Source organism: Pelobates fuscus, chromosome 3 (genome assembly GCF_036172605.1).
Source record: "Pelobates fuscus isolate aPelFus1 chromosome 3, aPelFus1.pri, whole genome shotgun sequence".
NCBI lineage: Eukaryota > Metazoa > Chordata > Amphibia > Anura > Pelobatidae > Pelobates > Pelobates fuscus.
In genome coordinates, this window is record NC_086319.1 from 359,764,400 (window position 1) to 359,782,499 (window position 18,100).

General features: G+C 43.4%; 5 protein-coding genes across 5 annotated transcripts; 2 read left to right on the plus strand and 3 right to left on the minus strand.

Annotated features, from left to right (window-relative positions):
* Nucleotides 1-2,226: 2,226 nt before the first annotated feature.
* Nucleotides 2,227-2,658, minus strand: LOC134601339 (histone H2B-like). The gene has a single exon (XM_063445813.1). The coding sequence runs from the start codon at nucleotides 2,656-2,658 to the stop codon at nucleotides 2,278-2,280; it is 381 nt and encodes a 126-aa protein (XP_063301883.1). The 3' UTR covers nucleotides 2,227-2,277.
* A 278-nt stretch (nucleotides 2,659-2,936) lies between these two features.
* LOC134601340 (histone H2A type 2-C) lies at nucleotides 2,937-3,347 on the plus strand. Its single transcript, XM_063445814.1, has one exon. It carries the CDS (start codon nucleotides 2,943-2,945, stop codon nucleotides 3,330-3,332), a length of 390 nt encoding a protein of 129 aa, XP_063301884.1. The 5' UTR covers nucleotides 2,937-2,942; the 3' UTR covers nucleotides 3,333-3,347.
* Nucleotides 3,348-4,316: 969 nt separating this feature from the next.
* On the plus strand, nucleotides 4,317-4,727 carry LOC134601341 (histone H3). The gene has a single exon (XM_063445815.1). It carries the CDS (start codon nucleotides 4,317-4,319, stop codon nucleotides 4,725-4,727), a length of 411 nt encoding a protein of 136 aa, XP_063301885.1.
* A 702-nt stretch (nucleotides 4,728-5,429) lies between these two features.
* Nucleotides 5,430-5,814, minus strand: LOC134601343 (histone H4). The gene has a single exon (XM_063445817.1). The coding sequence runs from the start codon at nucleotides 5,800-5,802 to the stop codon at nucleotides 5,491-5,493; it is 312 nt and encodes a 103-aa protein (XP_063301887.1). The 5' UTR covers nucleotides 5,803-5,814; the 3' UTR covers nucleotides 5,430-5,490.
* Nucleotides 5,815-6,528: 714 nt separating this feature from the next.
* Nucleotides 6,529-7,213, minus strand: LOC134601342 (histone H1B-like). The gene has a single exon (XM_063445816.1). The coding sequence runs from the start codon at nucleotides 7,211-7,213 to the stop codon at nucleotides 6,572-6,574; it is 642 nt and encodes a 213-aa protein (XP_063301886.1). The 3' UTR covers nucleotides 6,529-6,571.
* Nucleotides 7,214-18,100: the final 10,887 nt, after the last annotated feature.

The following is an 18,100-nucleotide window of genomic DNA, read 5'->3' on the forward strand; positions in this document are numbered from 1 at the left end:
CTCTGGGGAGGTTGGTAAACGGCTGTTTGTTTGGTAGATGGAATCTACCGAACTGCTGTGCAGAAAGGGAGAAATCAATCCTTCTGCACATCAAAATTAACCCTTTAGCTGACGGTCCATAATCTAAAGGCAGCAGGCGAGCAACCAGGCTTCTCCAGTTCACAGTGGCGAAGTTGGTTTCACCACACCTGTTACCTGCTTTAGCATAGCTTAAACCTGACACACTTGGTTACCTATATGTTAACAATTGCATATCTTGCTACCCATACCAAATGTCTATGACGACCTAATCTGTCGAACGAGTCTTTGTTTATGCCTATAACTTACCTTGCACCTTCCTTCTTTGTCACTCCTCTGAATATTCCTACCTGACGTGTGCATCTTGTTAAATCTTGGTAAATCATTTAAACTAAACGAGAACCTAAGCTGTCAAAATATTGATCTCATTAATCTAAAAAAAGTGCCTTGACAAACGAATGCCACGACTTGTACTGCAAATGTCTATCAATTTTTCTTGATGTCGCTGTTGTGGCGCACCAAGGCTTTTTGTTACTTTTGTGCACAACAAAAATAAAGAATTTAAAAAAAAATAAAAATGTGTTAGTATGAGTGAGATGAGTGAGTGTGTGTCTGTCAGTGAGTGTGTATGTGTGTGTATGTCTGTTAGTGTGTGTGTGTGTGTTTGTATGTCTGTTAGTGTGTGTGTGTGTGTGTGTTAGCCTGTGAGTGTGTCTGTTAGTGTGTGTGTCTGACTGTGTGTGTGTCTGTTAGTGAGTGTGTGTGTCTGTTAGTGAGTGTGTGTGTGTGCTAGTTTGTGTCTGTTAGTGACTGTGTGTTTGTCTGTTTGTGAGTGTGTCTGTTAGTGTGTGTGTGTATATTTAGAATGCGGGGTGGAGGGAAGGGTTGGGTGTGGGTGGCGGGGGGGGAGGAGGGGGGCGCCTGAGTTTTGTCCTGCCTAGGGCAGCACAAAACCAGGATACACCACTGCCTGGGAGTGAGAGCACTCTGTTCAAAGTTTTATCGGATCACGGTGGTTGCCCGATTGGATTAGGAGTTGCAGACAAGTTTTGTTGTAGCTCCCTGTCAAGTCACACCTCCCTGCATGTGACTTACACAGCCTTCCATAAACACTTCCTGTAAAGAGAGCCCTATTTAGGCTTTCTTTATTGCAAGTTCCGTTTAATTAAGATTTTCGTATCCCCTGCTATGTTAATAGCTTGCTAGACCCTGTAAGAGCCTCCTGTATGTGATTAAAGTTCAATTTAGAGATTGAGATACAATTATTTAAGGTAAATTACATCTGTTTGAAAGTGAAAACAGTTTTTTTTTTTGTTTTTTTGTTCCTTTCATGCAGGCTCTGTCAATCATAGCCAGTGGAGGTATGGCTAGGGCTGCATAAACAGAAACAAAGTGATTTAACTCCTAGATGACAGAGAATTGAGCAGTGAGACTGCAGGGGAATGATCTATACACTAAAACTGCTTTATTTAGCTAAAGTAATTTAGGCGACTATAGTGTTCCTTTAAGGGCTAATCGTAAAGCCAGAGCAATCTACATACAATCTATTTATCTGATATAGAATTGCCACACATAGAATCTCAACCCATAAAAATAAATAAAAAACAATATAGCAAGAAATGGATTGTCTTCTAAATATTGCTAGTAAATGGAAATTTCACTGGGTAATCACTATAAATGTATGTCACAAGACCGTACTAGCTGGTAGGATAACGTAATCCAAAATAGCTATCCAGAATGTATGAGCCCAAACTTAGATACTTTGTTATATTCATAAACAGAATTGAAGATTCATTCCAGATACGATCTGCTGTGTAACTCACTAGCCTGTTCAACAGTTAGTATTGTCATAGCGCTTAAGGTTTGATTGTTTTCAGGAGCAGTCCTTACATTTATCACTTATTTGGCACATAGTCTATGGAAAGCCAGTTTTAACTATTGTAGTGTATATATATATATTTTATATTGCTACCCGACGATCTAGGAATATTAAGTAATGGGTCTATTTGGGCAGGTTTCCATGAATGGAGCAGGTTTTCTAAAGACGGATTTCAGTTTAAGATCCATCTAGCAGGGGAAGGCAATTCAGACCTAGTAGTACAAGACAATCTGAGCAATATGTGAGATTCACTAAACAGTGAATACCGAGAGCAGCAGAGATGATACTAGTGGGTTTATCACGAGGATTAGAGCTCTGACAGACAGTGTGGGTGGCTCTTATAAGAGCCTTTGGGTTTATAGTAAAGTAGAAGAATGCCATTACTTGGCGCTGGTGTACTTGGTGACAGCCTTGGTGCCCTCGGACACGGCGTGCTTTGCCAGCTCTCCGGGTAGCAGCAGGCGCACGGCGGTCTGGATCTCCCGGGAAGTGATGGTGGAGCGCTTGTTGTAGTGAGCCAGGCGAGAGGCTTCTCCTGCGATGCGCTCAAAGATATCATTGACAAAGGAGTTCATGATCCCCATGGCCTTGGAGGAGATACCGGTGTCGGGGTGGACCTGTTTCAGCACCTTGTACACGTAGATGGCATAGCTCTCCTTCCTGGTCTTCCTACGCTTCTTGCCATCTTTCTTTTGAGTCTTGGTCACGGCTTTCTTAGAGCCTTTCTTGGCGGCTGGTGTGGACTTGGCTGGATCAGGCATGATCTACGCTGTTTGCTGGAAATACAATGACGGTCTGCGCGCTCCGGCGGCTCTATTTATAGGCAGGCCATGCAAATTAAGCCCTTCCACTTTCTGTGATGGGATTGGTCAACACAGACAGGTGACGAAACGATGTCATAGTTTCAGCAATTGATTGGTATCCTATACAGCGCGTGTCTAATTGGCTGCTTGCAAAGCCATCCAATCACAGAGCAGAGTGTGTCTATAAATAGCCCGTGTAAAGGGGGGTGAGGTTTTATTATCAGCGAAATTCTAGAACCAACATGTCAGGCCGTGGAAAGCAAGGAGGAAAGACCCGTGCAAAGGCGAAGACTCGCTCATCCCGCGCTGGTCTTCAGTTCCCAGTCGGCAGAGTCCACCGTCTGCTGAGGAAGGGGAATTATGCAGAGCGTGTTGGAGCCGGTGCCCCCGTTTATCTGGCTGCAGTGCTGGAGTACCTGACTGCTGAGATCCTGGAGCTGGCAGGGAATGCCGCCAGAGATAACAAGAAAACCCGCATCATTCCCCGCCATCTCCAGCTCGCTGTCCGTAACGACGAAGAGCTCAACAAACTGCTGGGAGGAGTGACTATCGCCCAGGGAGGTGTCTTGCCCAACATCCAGGCTGTGCTGCTGCCCAAGAAAACCGAAAGTCATAAATCAAAGAGCAAGTAAAGCGGACAGCTGCTCCACCGGTCTAGACTAAAAACACAAAGGCTCTTCTAAGAGCCGCCCACAGTCTCCACAAAGAGCGCAACCATCTTCCTGTATCTACTCTCACACACACACACACACCCCATGAACGTGTAACAAGTCAAATAGGAAGCGTTCTCGTCCTGCACTCAGTCCCATTCTGTATACAACATTTCAACTCTAGAACGCGAGCTAGAATCAATGTATACCCATGATACGTGCAGCAGCATCGAGTTAAACATTGGGTCAAGTGTATATAGTGTGCCTGAGCCTCTATTGCTAAGGGGGGAGGGGGGGGGGAGAATCTCGCTTACTTACGGTTGTCCCCCTCCCTGTCTGAACATGCTGCGTGAAACTTTGGATAAGATTCAGCTCTACAGATCCGATCTCTGGCTGCTGGATGCGTTAGCTCTGCCTCAACAGCATGGACTCACGGCCGCACAAGGGGATTATTGTTTCAATGAGTGGCTGCCTGGTAACATTCCCTGCTCTGTCTCATGTAGCTCGGTTATAAGGCGGCTGGGCGTACTGTGAGTCCTTTATCAGACGTGATCACACTAAGAATCCCATGTAAAGAAGCGGGCTCTCTGCATGTGTTAGAGGTGTATGTCCCATCTCCCCTCGGTAAAGCCTACACACTAGTTAATAATTCTATTGGGAGTAATACGGCCATTACTGCCCACTGCCAATCCTATCAACTAGTAGCGTCTATAATAAATGCTGTCAGGACAGGAGGACTCACTGAAGGACTAGATCCCTTCTTTGAAGCAGATGATTTGAGCGGGTATTTTGAATGAGGGGGAGGGGATAAGCAGTTGATTTGAGCGGGTATTTTAAAATGAGTAACTATTTGTGTTCAGCCAATCAGAATACTCCACCCACCTGATGAACCAATGGAAACGCCGTGCCTGGCTATAAAAGCTCGGTCTTGTAAGCGCAGACTTCATTCGCGCTCGTTTTGTTACGATGGCCAGAACTAAGCAGACCGCCCGTAAATCCACCGGAGGCAAGGCTCCCCGCAAGCAGCTAGCCACCAAAGCTGCCAGGAAGAGCGCTCCAGCTACCGGGGGAGTGAAGAAGCCTCACCGTTACCGGCCGGGAACTGTGGCTCTCCGGGAAATCCGCCGTTATCAGAAATCCACCGAGCTGCTCATCCGCAAGCTGCCTTTCCAGCGCCTTGTCCGTGAGATCGCTCAGGATTTCAAGACTGATCTGCGCTTCCAGAGCTCTGCCGTCATGGCTCTGCAAGAGGCTAGCGAGGCTTACCTGGTGGGTCTCTTTGAGGATACAAACTTGTGTGCCATCCACGCCAAGAGGGTCACCATCATGCCCAAAGACATCCAGCTGGCCCGTAGGATCCGAGGAGAGAGAGCTTAAACTCTTGACTTGTTCACACAAACACCACAAAGGCTCTTTTAAGAGCCCCCAAATCTGCACTGGAATGAGTTTAAACACTTTTATATGCACGGTCTTTGTATCCTCTGCACATCACTAAATATCTAGACGTATTCAGTTTCTTTCTTTTCTAATTTATAAACAATGCCCCCCGGGTAGCTATAGTAGCTGCTTGGCTATTTTACCTTCACAGATTTTCAGTGAATAAACTCATCTAGTAGACAGTAGAAGCGAATTACTCTATTTACAAGCGATCATGTGAATTGGCAGCAGGTAAAGGAGTACTTTATATTTGCTACGGCTTGCTTAGAGGAAAAGAATACATGTGTATTTATATACAGCTAGTCATAATGTTTCTAATGAAATGGCTTTAAACTGCAAGCATGTTATAAAATGTAAGCAACAGTAACTATATTCAATACTTCTAAAATCTTGGTAGTCTGTCTAATCTAAATGCACTGCACTAGATCGCAATGTTGAGTGGTATAGCGCTACAATTACTAGAAATCGAGTGCTAACTGTGCAGACAAATCGATGTGTAACTAGAGAATGACACGATCTCAATAACCATTGACTCTACATAGGAGAATGTTATAAACTCAGAACTCGATGTGTTTGAGCAGTAGAAGGCAGTTTGTCAGATATAGGGTTGAAGTGATTAGATTGACTCTTTCAGTGAAAAGGTGGGTGGCCCTAAAAAGGGCCTTTGGGTTAGTGGGGTATGCGGTAAGGCCGAGTCAGGGTTTTAACCTCCGAAGCCATAGAGAGTGCGGCCCTGGCGTTTAAGGGCATAGACTACGTCCATGGCGGTCACAGTCTTCCTCTTGGCATGCTCGGTGTAGGTGACGGCGTCCCGGATAACATTCTCCAGGAAGACCTTCAGCACCCCGCGAGTCTCTTCGTAGATGAGGCCGGAGATACGCTTCACTCCTCCTCTGCGAGCCAGGCGGCGGATTGCAGGCTTGGTAATGCCCTGGATGTTGTCACGCAGGACCTTTCTGTGCCGCTTAGCGCCGCCTTTCCCGAGACCCTTTCCGCCTTTACCTCTGCCAGACATGGTTCTGTTTTACTATCTGCCGCAATGATACGGGATACACTGCAACGCTCTCCTTATATACACCACGGGTGGACCGAATGGAGAACTGCAGCACATGGGGCGGAGTTAAGTCCCGCCCTCATTCACATTTTTTTTTTTTCCCCCTCTTTCCTGAAATGGTTCTGTCTCTTGAACATAAAGTTGTGTAAACACGAAGGATGAAACAAGATCGTGATTTTTTTTTAAATCATGTATTTAGTGTTGCTTTGAAAGTCGGCTTATTCACAGCACACGGTATCACTTATTTGATCATCTAAATAAGCGCCCGGTTCCCAAGTGAGAGAGGGCGATGGCAGTCCCTTTATTATCACCATGTAAATATTCAGCTCGACAACAGCCTTAATTAGTCTCTGCTTTATCATCTTACTGAACAGGAAATAAAGCCAGTATGGCTACTTTGGATGGTGATATTCTATAGATTATATGCGTTTCTCACTCAATTCTGACTAAAGTTGGCCTTTTGCAGTTTAATGAATCTCCCACAATATCTTGGCAAGGAGGGAATTTCAACTTCCCACAAAAAAATAATAAAAACATTTTATAAAGAGTAGCACTGACAAGGTACTTTCTAGCACTAGATCCTGCTTTACGAATGAGAAATGGTGTGTGTGACATTCTATAAAATAAACACGTGCCTATCACAAATATAGCTCTTAAAGGACAAGGTGGTGGCTCTTAGAAGAGCCGTTTGGACTTTTAAATATAAATTAAAACAAGATACGAGCAGGGCTTATTTTTTCTTGGGAGCTGCCTTTTTAGCCTTTGCTGGACTCTTAGCGGCTTTGGGCTTGGCTGCCTTTTTAGCCGGGCTCTTTGTTGCTTTTTTAGCCGGACTCTTCACTGCCTTCTTGGGCTTGGCGGCTTTGACTTTCTTGGGGCTCTTGGTGACTTTTTTAGCGGAGGCTGCCGGCTTCTTGGCCTTCTTCGGGCTCTTCGCGGCTACCTTCTTCACTTTAGCCGGAGACTTGGAGGCTTTCTTTGGGGCGGGCTTCTTGACTTTAGCCGGTGCCTTCTTGGGCTTTGCAGCCTTGTCTTTGCTCTCCGCCTGCTTCTTGTTGAGCTTGAAGGAGCCGGAGGCTCCGCTACCTTTGACCTGGACGAGAGTCTCTTTAGTCACCAAGCCCTTGAGAGCCAGCTTGAGGCGGCTGTTATTCTTCTCCACATCGTAACCAGCGGCGGTCAAAGCCTTCTTCAGGGCTGCCAGGGACACCCCGCTGCGCTCTTTAGAGGCGGACACAGCTTTAACAAGGAGCTCGGACACGTTGGGACCGGACGGCTTGGCAGCTTTCTTGGCGCTGGATGCCTTCTTCGGCTGCTTCTTCTTAGAATCGATTTCAACCGCAGGAGCGGCAGCAGGAGCAGTTTCAGCCATGATCACTATTCACTATACCGATCAGTCAATAATTCCGTTCACAGCCGGCTCTCATTTATAGATCTCAAGCTGGCATCCTATAGGCTGATCTAAGCGCGCTCTGATTGGATACAGTCTTATGACACACCCTTCACTTTCCCTTCTCCTGCTTTTCACACACTGCTCTCACTCTGTGTTTCCGAGTGGATACAACTAATAGATTTTACTGAAATAAGAGAACGGATGTCGATGTCATCCATCGTGAAATGTACTAAACTATCTTATCTAGAGTTTATTAGCAGTCTCATGGCTCCCGAGGGCTGTCACAATGTAGTAGAGCTGGGGAAAGCAGACACAACTCGTTTGTGATCAGCTTGATGTTCTCCAGAAACATTATTTCCAGAACTATTTAAATGATATATTTGAAGGCTTTCTTTCTCACTCTTATTCAGGGAAGGGAAGGGACCTGTGTTATCAAGGTGTGTTGTAGCTCATGTCATAAAGAAACAGAGAAGAGGGATGTTGCACCTCGTTTGTTCAGACAGTAAACTCAGGCAGTATGTAGTAAGATCATAGCATATAGTTGATATTTAATTTGCATAATCTTTATTCTATCTATTTATTCATTATCCTCTGAGTCTAACAGCAACTAAAACCAGTTATATATACTCTGGAAGGAAACTCTGCTCTGTGAATTTGCGTCCCTTGGTCATCTTGAGGTAGTGTGATGACCCCCTTGCCGACCTGCCAGTAGAGCGCTTTTTGGAGGGAAGGTTCAGACTTATTGGAGCAATTGCTTCCTGAGAGCCAGGGGGAGCTCCCTTCCATTTGACTGCAGGAACTCCCACTCTTTGATTGGCCCAAGACACAATTATGCTGGAACTATTTTGGGCTTGGCCCTCGTGTGCGGCCAGTCAAAATGTAACCCGGTGGCGATTCAACATTTTTTCATGGATCCTGGCACTATTTTACCAATTCGGATGAGAGCTATCCAGGGTTGTATGATATGTGGGGTGCCTGTGTGGTTTTATTGTATTATGGGGGTGTTTTTGTCTTAAGTACTTTGTATTTGGGAGATAATCAGTTTAGCGGTCAGGTGCTTGGATGGGCACTGTATGCACATGTGACGAAACCAATCTCGCCACATTGTATTGGAGGAGCCTGGTTGCCCGTGTTCTATCAAAAAACCCTACCCCGTGAAAATTCCCTACCCTCGTCACTTCCGGTGACGCAGCCGCACCGGAAGTGACCCTCATCCAATGGAGGAGGAGGGTGTGCGCCGCCGCGCAAGCGCACACCAAATAGGTTGGGATTTTTCACGGGGTAGGGGAAATGAATGCAACAGTGCGCACGCGCGACAAAGTACTCCCGTCGGAGGTACAGCGCGCGTGCGCACAAGTTGCAAGGGAGCGCTTCACAAACCGCGCATGCGCAGTATAGGGGTAGGGAAATTTGATGGCTATTAGCCCTGTGAAATCTCCCTACCCCTATACTGCGCATGCGCGGACTCATCATCAGATTAAAGCCTCTCCCTGCTCCCAACACTCTCAGCCATCCAAGATTGAGGGTGAATTATGGTGGGACGGTGGGTGTTTATGTGCATTATATTGGGGGGTCTGTGCAGACCCCCAATTCTGCACAGACCCCCCAATTCTGCGCAGACCCCCCCAATATAATGCACATAAACACCCACCGTCCCACCATAATTCACCCTCAATCTTGGATGGCTGAGAGTGTTGGGAGCAGGGAGAGGCTTTAATCCGACGATCAGAGTTCGCGCATGCGCAGTATAGGGGTAGGGAGATCTCACAGGGCTAATAGCCATCAAAATTCCCTACCCCTATACTGCGCACGCGCGAACTCTGATCGTCGGATTAAAGCCTCTCTCCCTTGCCACTAGTGCGCACGCGCACTGTACCTCCGACGGGAGTACTTTGCCGCGCGTGCGCACTGTGGCGTTAATTTCCCCTACCCCGTGAAAAATCCCTACCTAGCCTAGTTGTTGTGCGCCTGCGCGGCGGCGCACACCCTCCTCCTCCATTGGATGAGGGTCACTTCCGGTGCGGCCGCGTCACCGGAAGTGACGAGGGTAGGGAATTTTCACGGGGTAGGGTTTTTTGATAGAACACCCGCCTGCTGCCTTTGGATTATGGACAGGCAGCTAAAGGGTTAATTTTACTGTGCAGAAGGATTTATTTCTCCCTTTCTGCACAGCAGTTCGGTAGATTTCATATACCGAACAAACAGCCGTTCACCAACCTTCCCAGAGCCGTGGGAAGCCGGCCGGCGTTGTTAATTGGCCACCCAGGAGCTGGAGTGTGCCTCCTATTTACCTCCCTGAAGCTGCGGTTAACCGCAGCTTAATTGCTTGTTAACTTTGTGCCTGCTGTTACACTTTGCGGCCGCTAGGTGGCGGTGTTCTGGATCTCCCCGGGCAGCCAGCGATTTTCTGCCCGGCTTTCATGCACCAAAATCGGACACTTTTACGTGCAGGCACCGCTGAACCTCCAGCCCCTGGTTCTAATTCGTATGGATTTGGTGAATACAGGGAAATTCGGTGTTTTATGTTTTATGTGAATCCTTTAACCCAGATAGCAATGCCATGGAGCCTGTTCGTATAATTAAAGACTTTAGCTCCATGGCACTTAAACTGTATTTGGGTGGTCTGGGTGCCATTCACCTAATAATGTGCACCCAGACCTGAGCTATCTGGGGAGTTTGATGCATTCACCTATATCCAATTTGTGAGGTTTGGTGATTTTACAGTAGCTGTGCCTGTCTCTCAGAAAGGGGCATATCGCCTAAACAGATTTTAACCCCTTGTCTGCTGAAACGGTCCGTTACAATTGGTGGCAAGCGGCGAGATCGTTTCTACAGCCAGAAGGACAGCTACAGGAGACACCATTGCTCTGGATTTTACAATTTGAGGGCAACGCATGTCTCAGTACAGCGACCCTGACAGCACCAGCATGGAACCAGCAGTGTAGTTCGATGAGGCTGACATGGATGACCGAGATGCAGTATGCAAAGGCATCTGGTACCAGGCACTGGGTATTGTGGAATACCAGCAGGACGGGAGATTCCCCAAGGAAGAGCAGCGGTTGCAGAAGCAAGTAGCCCTGCGGATGCCCTTCCTGGGAGAGCAGCCCCTGGAGGAATGGGTGAGAGAATTGGAACACCTAGTATGGCAGGAGATGTGGCTGGAGGATGCCTACCAGGCGCTTTGGTGGTATGTTGCACAGTACCTGCCCTGGACAGCCTGGAGTCCTGTTCTGGATCTCCCCGGGCAGCCAGCAATTTTCTGCCCGGCTTTCATGCACCAAAATCGGACACTTTTACGTGCACTCACCGCTGAACCTCCAGCCCCTGGTTCTAATTCGTATGGATTTGGTGAATGCAGGGAAATTCGGTGTTTTATGTTTTATGTGAATCCTTTAACCCAGATAGCAATGCCATGGAGCCTGTTCGTATAATTAAAGACTTTAGCTCCATGGCACTTAAACTGTATTTGGGTGGTCTGGGTGCCATTCACCTAATAATGTGCACCCAGACCTGAGCTATCTGGGGATATGTTACATGTCTGTGTTTTGTGTATAAAATGTGTCTTTATGGGGCGTGGCTGACCGGCGAACCTAATGGACGCACACTAAGCCTCCAGCTCCGGACTCAATTACAATCCAAAGCAATCGGAGAAAACTAAGAAGAATGGGTAACCATAAAAAGAATAATAGTAATCTGGGACAACCAGGGAAGACTCCAACCACAAAATCGGGCTCCCTAACCCGTTACTTTAAAGAGAATCCAGACAGATCCCACGAGGCCGCGGCCGCGACCTCGAGTATCATGGAAACTGAATCTCCATCGGATTCACAACCTCGAAGCCCCTGCCTCTCTGACAGCTCCCAAAATGTTGACATACAAGAGGATCTGGATTTAAAACAAATTATTAAAAATTTACCATCGAAAGCCGATATCCAGCAAATGCTTAACAAAATGGAGTCGTCCTTCCAATCCAGAATGGAGAAAATGGACACAGGCATCCAGCAACTGAACCTCCGAATCACGGACCTGGAAGAAGAAAAAGATTTAATGCAAACACAAATAACTAACATCTCGACAACGTTAGACTCACAAATTATAAACTGGTCATCCACTCAACGCCATATAGATGATCTAGACAATAGGAGCCGAAGGAACAATCTGAGGATCAGAGGTATGCCAGAATCTCAAGGGGAAAATATAACAGGGCTGCTCACGGAGCTTTTTAATTTAATTCTGGGGAACGCCATAGATGATCCAATTTTAATGGATAGAGCTCAAAGATCAATACGACCAAGAGGTCTAACTCAAGAATCCCCAAGAGATATAATCTGCAGGCTCCACTACTTTAATATAAAAGACAACATAGTGAAAATACTAAGAGAAACAAGCCAACCTCTCTTATTCCATGGCACACCTATTCAAATATACCCTGATCTCTCCTGGTATACTCTCCAAGCGAGAAGAGCGCTGAAGCCCATTACTGAACTTCTACGCCAAATAAATATTAGATACCGTTGGGGATTCCCCTTTGCTCTAATAGTAGCAGCAAAAACCACAATTTACTCCATCACGACATTCATGGATGTAATTCCTTTTCTTCGTGCTTTGGATCTCCCAAATACACCAGTCGTGGACTGGAACACCCCTCCATCAAACCAGGAACTAATACAACCTTCACATAGGCCTAGATGGCTCACACCTGCGAGGAAAAGACGTCAAGACAGAAGATTCCAATCTCCAGATCAGAGACTAAACAAGCCTCCCATGGAAGTTACTCCACAAAGACAAAATCTGAAAGACAACCTCCCAGCATAAACATCAAACCCGTTACTCCAAGACATCAACTAATCCTCCATACCGGTGAGATCGACTGATACCTGACATCACACAAGTGACTTTTGTTGTCCTCTTAAATTTTCCGGGACTTATGTGCACAATTATCTATTTCTTCTACAAACAGAGACATACGCGTCCTTTCCATTCAGGTCGTATAATTAATTTTTGCAATGTGTTACTTGTGCATATTTAAATATTGTATATCCGGAATTAGTTATCTCATATGCTGTGTTAATATGTGAATTCGCATTTAGAAAAGTTAAATACTTTAGTTCATAAGTGAAAGGCTGCTTAGACAGGGCCAGCGACCGAATCATTTTTCTATCCCTTTTTCTTCTATCTCTTTGCGTGTATCATACCTTTCAAAATTAAGCTGCGCCCACAAACAATATGAGAAATGTAAACGAATATATGACTTTAAGCCTATAATATTATTACATATTTACTTTATCTCTATAGCAATTTACCTCCAAATCGCTAAACTTTCACAGCAACAGTTCACATTCTCAAAGGGGACAATAATTGTTAAACAAATTTCTGTCACCATATAGACATGGCTTTGAAGAATTTAAACGACCCAAAGCAGGCACTCTCTAAAAATCATACCCAAATCTCTTAGAAGGGTAATTACAATATATTCCCGACTAAAAACCTAGTAACTTACATAATTAACAAACAAGCAATAGTTAACTAGGGAATATACACTTTACGAATCTCACCGGACAAAGGAGAAAACTCACAAACTATCTCTTCTCCACTAAAAAACCCCAAAATATAGGATTGTACTTTGAGCTCCCAGCCCAAGTCTGAGCTCACGACCCCAATAATTTTTAGGTTCTAGCTTCAACGTCAAGTTAGAATCAAAAGTTCCCTCAAGGGATTAATTCCTTTCCTTTGCTCCCTTTTAACTCCAACAACACCTCAACCTTAACCTGCCCCACCTCCATCCCTGCTTCCCCTAGACTTCTGTCTTCTCTCCTCATCTTCTCCTTCCACCCCCTCTCCCTCTTCAACTCCCTACCCCCTTCCCACCTTCTATTTCTAAAGTACGGGTTTCCCCGAAACCTAGATTAGCGAGCAATCTAACTATATTCTTAACGCTACTCAAAACATTTAAACTTTGTAACCGGAAGAAACTGTAGTATTGATTCACCAGCAACTAATAGACCCTCTGGTTACGGTTTTCTTTTTTCTATTGCTAATTGTATATCATTAATTATTTATTACTGTTCTGTTCCATTATTGATTACTGCTTAATTTACGTAAATTATCTTAGTACTGACTGTGCTAAACTGTTAGCAACGCTACATCTTACACCTTAGATTCCTAACTTAGGAATTGGAGGATCAGGGACTTTTTTACTTGGCAGCAGGTAAACAAAACCCTATAAAACAAAACGTACCAATTATACCTCACAAAAACACTCCTACCTTAAAGCTTTCCTCAATTATCCTACGGAAGAAACTTAATATTCCACAGGTCGACTTCATAATCTTACCCAGATAAACTCACTGACTTAATACAGGATCTACACTTACCACGGCATTCCCACATCCAAATAGATCATTCACCATACACACGAATTGACAAATATGACTACGATCAATATCCTCACTCAAAACGCAAGGGGATTAAACTCTCCAGAAAAAAGATCTATAGCCCTAAATGACTTTAAAAGGCATAAAGCACACATAATATATATTCAAGAAACACACTTTAGAAAAAATTATGCCCCCAAACTCCGTAATAAAGATTACCCTCTTGGCTACTTCAGTCATTACTCAGAAACAAAATCTAGAGGAGTAGCAATTCTCCTAAGTCAACATATACAATTCACATTCCAGGAACAACTGGTAGACGACTCAGGGAGATTTATATTTGTTAAAGGCAAAATTTGTAATACTCAAGTTACTCTAGCCAATATATACCTGCCAAATAAGAAACAAAATCTCTCTCTCAAAAAAATACTTAGCAAACTTTCCATATTCAGGGAAGGCATCCTCATTGTGGGGGGAGATATGAACATAACTCTAGATGAAACATTAGACTCTACATCTCAATCTAGAGATTATCAGTCCCTAACACGTTCTCAAATTAAAAACTCCCTCTATGAGGCTCAACTATACGACAGTTGGAGATCCATCAACCCTACCAAACGAGACTATTCTTTTTACTCCGCCCCTGCAGGCACTTACTCTCGAATCGATACAATTTTTTTACAACATAGATATCTCTCGCTAATTAAAGGCGCAACATAGGGTCCTATTACCTGGTCAGACCATGCCCCTATGACATTGTCAATCTCACTGCCAGCCTCCCCTAATCCATTCTCACAATGGAAACTTAATGATTTAATTCTAAATGACAAAACTACATTGCACAGGATAAAAGAGGCAACCACTCAATACTTCTCAGAAAACACGAATCCCGACACTTCCTCCATCATGACCTGGGAAGCTCATAAAGCAGTTATAAGAGGGGAACTTATCAAAGCAGCAGCAACACTCAAAAAAAATAGAGAAAAACAAGTAAACCAACTAACCAAAGACATTGTATCCCTAGAAAGTAAACATAAAACCTCTCTATCATGGGATGACCACAAAACGCTATCTAGTAAACGCACAGAATTATCGACCATTTTACATCTACATGCTAGGAAAAAAATATCGCTAACGAAAAACCTATACTACACTCAAAGCGGAAAAGAGGGCAAACTTCTAGCAAAATCGATACAAACAGAAAGACAATCCTCTTTCATATCCGAGATTAAGAAAAAAGATGGAAATCTAACGTGTCGCATGCCGGAAATACTATCTTCCTTCCATGAATTCTACACTCAGCTTTACAACCTCACAAACACGAAACCTACTTCAGAGGAAATAATGGAATTCCTTCAAACTAGAATTAAACGCTCTATCCCCACAAACGAAATTAAATTCTTAGACAATCCCTTAACTACAGAAGAATTCATAAACACAGTCAAATCTTTGCCCATCGGCAAGAGCCCAGGCCCTGATGGCTACACTGGGAAATATTATAAGGAATTAGCTAACATCTTGGCACAACCCTTCATCGAAGCTTACAATATGAAGAAACTTTCATCCTCCATACCTAGTTCAGCTCTTGAGGCAATAATCGCTATTATACCTAAACCAGGTAAAGACGCAACTCAATGCGGGAATTACAGACCTATCTCACTAATCAATATCGACTTAAAAATTCTGACCAAGATAATGGCTACTAGGCTCAAACCATTCATGCCTTCACTAATCCATTCAGACCAAGCTGGTTTTGTTCCTGGCAGAGAATCTAAAAACAACACAACGAAAATTCTAAATATTATCCATTGGGCCCAAATACACAAAACACAGAGCGCCCTGCTTGCCATTGATGCCGAAAAGGCTTTTGACAGAGTTAATTGGACACTACTAAAACATACCTTACAATACCTCAACTTTGGTCCTAGATGGATCGAATGGATTGATACCATATACTCGAAACCAACTGCGAAACTAAGAATCAATGGTCAACTATCAGACCCAGTAATGATCTCGAACGGCACAAGACAAGGATGCCCTTTATCGCCACTCCTCTTCATACTAGTGTTGGAGCCCTTCCTGCAAGGCATCCGCGACAACAACTCAATTAAGGGAATTCAAATCAAAAACCAAACCTACAAAATTACTGCTTTCGCAGACGATCTCCTTTTCACAATATCAGACCCACACAAAACTATACCAAACATCATCACAGAAATGCAATATTACGGAAAAATTTCATTTTTTCAAGCCAACCTCACAAAATGTGACTTGATGCCAATCTATCTCCCTGACTCCATTTGTCAAAAAATTAAATCCAACTTTGCATTCCAATGGACTACAACTTCTATTAAATATCTGGGAATACACATACCACACAAATTAAACTCCATATACTCGATGAATTTCCCACCTCTGATTGAGTCAATAACTAAAGACCTATCCAGATGGCATAAACCCTGCTTTGGGTTACTTTGTCGTGTAAACATTATTAAAATGAATATCCTCCCTCGTATCCTCTACCTATTACAAACAATCCCGCTATTAATTCCATCAAAATTTTTCTCTACTATCAAGTCATTACTCTCGGAATTCATATGGGCGCGCAAACCTCCACGCCTAGCCTACCAGACGCTGATTAAAACTCGAGAACAGGGAGGTTTAAATCTACCAGATTTACACGATTTCTATAAAGCGACCCATCTACAGAGGATTTATGAATGGTCGAATACTTCTAGCAAGCTCCAATGGGTAAAGTTGGAAAATAGCTTCTCAGAAGTTCCACTCCACATACTCCCTTGGATTCAAATCGACAATCAACTTATGAGAAAACTCAACAAACACCCAACGATTTCGGTTTCCTTACATATTTGGCTCAAAATGAGATCCCAAACAGAGGTAGCTCCATATCCGTCACCAATATACCCTTTAACATCAAATCCCCACTTACTTAACGGAACTCATGGGAAACAATGGGGTCTACAATACGAAGGCCCCTTCCTGAAACTATGCGAAGCAACGATAAAGAACAAACTAAAGCCCATAAAAGAACTTATAGACACAGACGAACACTCTGGGATTCAATTGTTTTTCTATAACCAACTGAAACATTTCATAAACTCTAATGATCTCTTGCCGAGGGGTACAAGATCTCTTACCAAATTCGAAGGCCTTTGCATCGAGCACCCGCCAAAACTCAAAACACTCTCAGCCATGAATTCAATCATTAAAGAAGCGCAATCACAAAACCTTCCCGCTTTCACACAAAGATGGAAAGAGGAGCTCAAACTTACCCTGAACAACACACAATGGAAACAAGTCTTTACATTAATCCACAAAACATCGATCTCCACTCACGCACAAGAATGTAACTACAAAAAATTGACCCGCTGGCACAACTCGCCAGTTAACTTACACAAATATTATCACGACTCCATAGACCTGTGCTGGAGATGCAATGCCCCAGGAGCACACCACTCTCACATATGGTGGCAATGTCCAATAATACACAAATACTGGGTAAGAATCCACAAGATTATTATACTTATATTCCGAAAAACATTCCAATGCACACCTGAACACTATATCTTTCTTATCAAACCGAAAGAATTTACCAAACTAGAACACGCACTTTTCTGTCATCTAGCAATGGCGGCATCGCAGCTCCTACCTAAATATTGGAAACAAATTCAACCCCCTACAATTCGGGAGTGGGTGTTAAGAGTCGAAGATATCAAATTGATGGAAAAAATCACATCAGCTAAACTAGGCAGACTATCCAAATTTCACTCTATTTGGAATCAATGGAATACATACAACTCCATTAAACTTCAGGCTACCGAATAAAAAGCTTCCAACATACTAAAAAACTACTCCTAGGTCACTACCAACTGATGATATAAACCATTAGCATAAAACATATACCAAATTACTTGCACCCTTTTATATAAGTCATAACTACCCCTATATTCTCTTGATCTTCCGATTCCTATTTATACACACATAATACACGTTGTTATATAGATGTACAATGACAATGTTTTTCATAATTTTACTTTTACTATTAATATGTGTTACTTGGGATGATATTTATCATATACAGAGTGTTGTTAACCTAAAGTTCTATTCCAATTGTCACGGGATTGATAACTGGACAAACTGTAAGTTTAGAAATGTTGACTACCCTCAGTTTAACGAGATAATTACATTATTGCTTTATTATTATTTAAGCATCACTGTTTAGTTACATATTTTATCATAATATCCTCAAGCTTTCATTCTAACATTATGTATTAGTGTTATGTAAAAAGTACTATGACATTATTTCTTCTCTATTATAACCATCATACTGTTTTTCTAGGAACATGTTAAATAAGCGTACAATTTTCTGTTATTTCGCTATATCTAAATGTAAACTTGTTATGTATAAAATACAAAACAATAAAACATTAAACATTAAAAAAAAAAAAAAAAATAGTGAAGTAATTCAATT

Excerpts from the sequence above, each read along its gene's own strand:
- LOC134601339 (XM_063445813.1), bottom strand. The coding sequence starts at position 2,658 with ATGCCTGATCCAGCCAAGTCCACACCAGCCGCCAAGAAAGGCTCTAAG.
- LOC134601342 (XM_063445816.1), bottom strand. The coding sequence starts at position 7,213 with ATGGCTGAAACTGCTCCTGCTGCCGCTCCTGCGGTTGAAATCGATTCT.
- LOC134601341 (XM_063445815.1), top strand. The coding sequence starts at position 4,317 with ATGGCCAGAACTAAGCAGACCGCCCGTAAATCCACCGGAGGCAAGGCT.
- LOC134601340 (XM_063445814.1), top strand. The coding sequence starts at position 2,943 with ATGTCAGGCCGTGGAAAGCAAGGAGGAAAGACCCGTGCAAAGGCGAAG.
- LOC134601343 (XM_063445817.1), bottom strand. The coding sequence starts at position 5,802 with ATGTCTGGCAGAGGTAAAGGCGGAAAGGGTCTCGGGAAAGGCGGCGCT.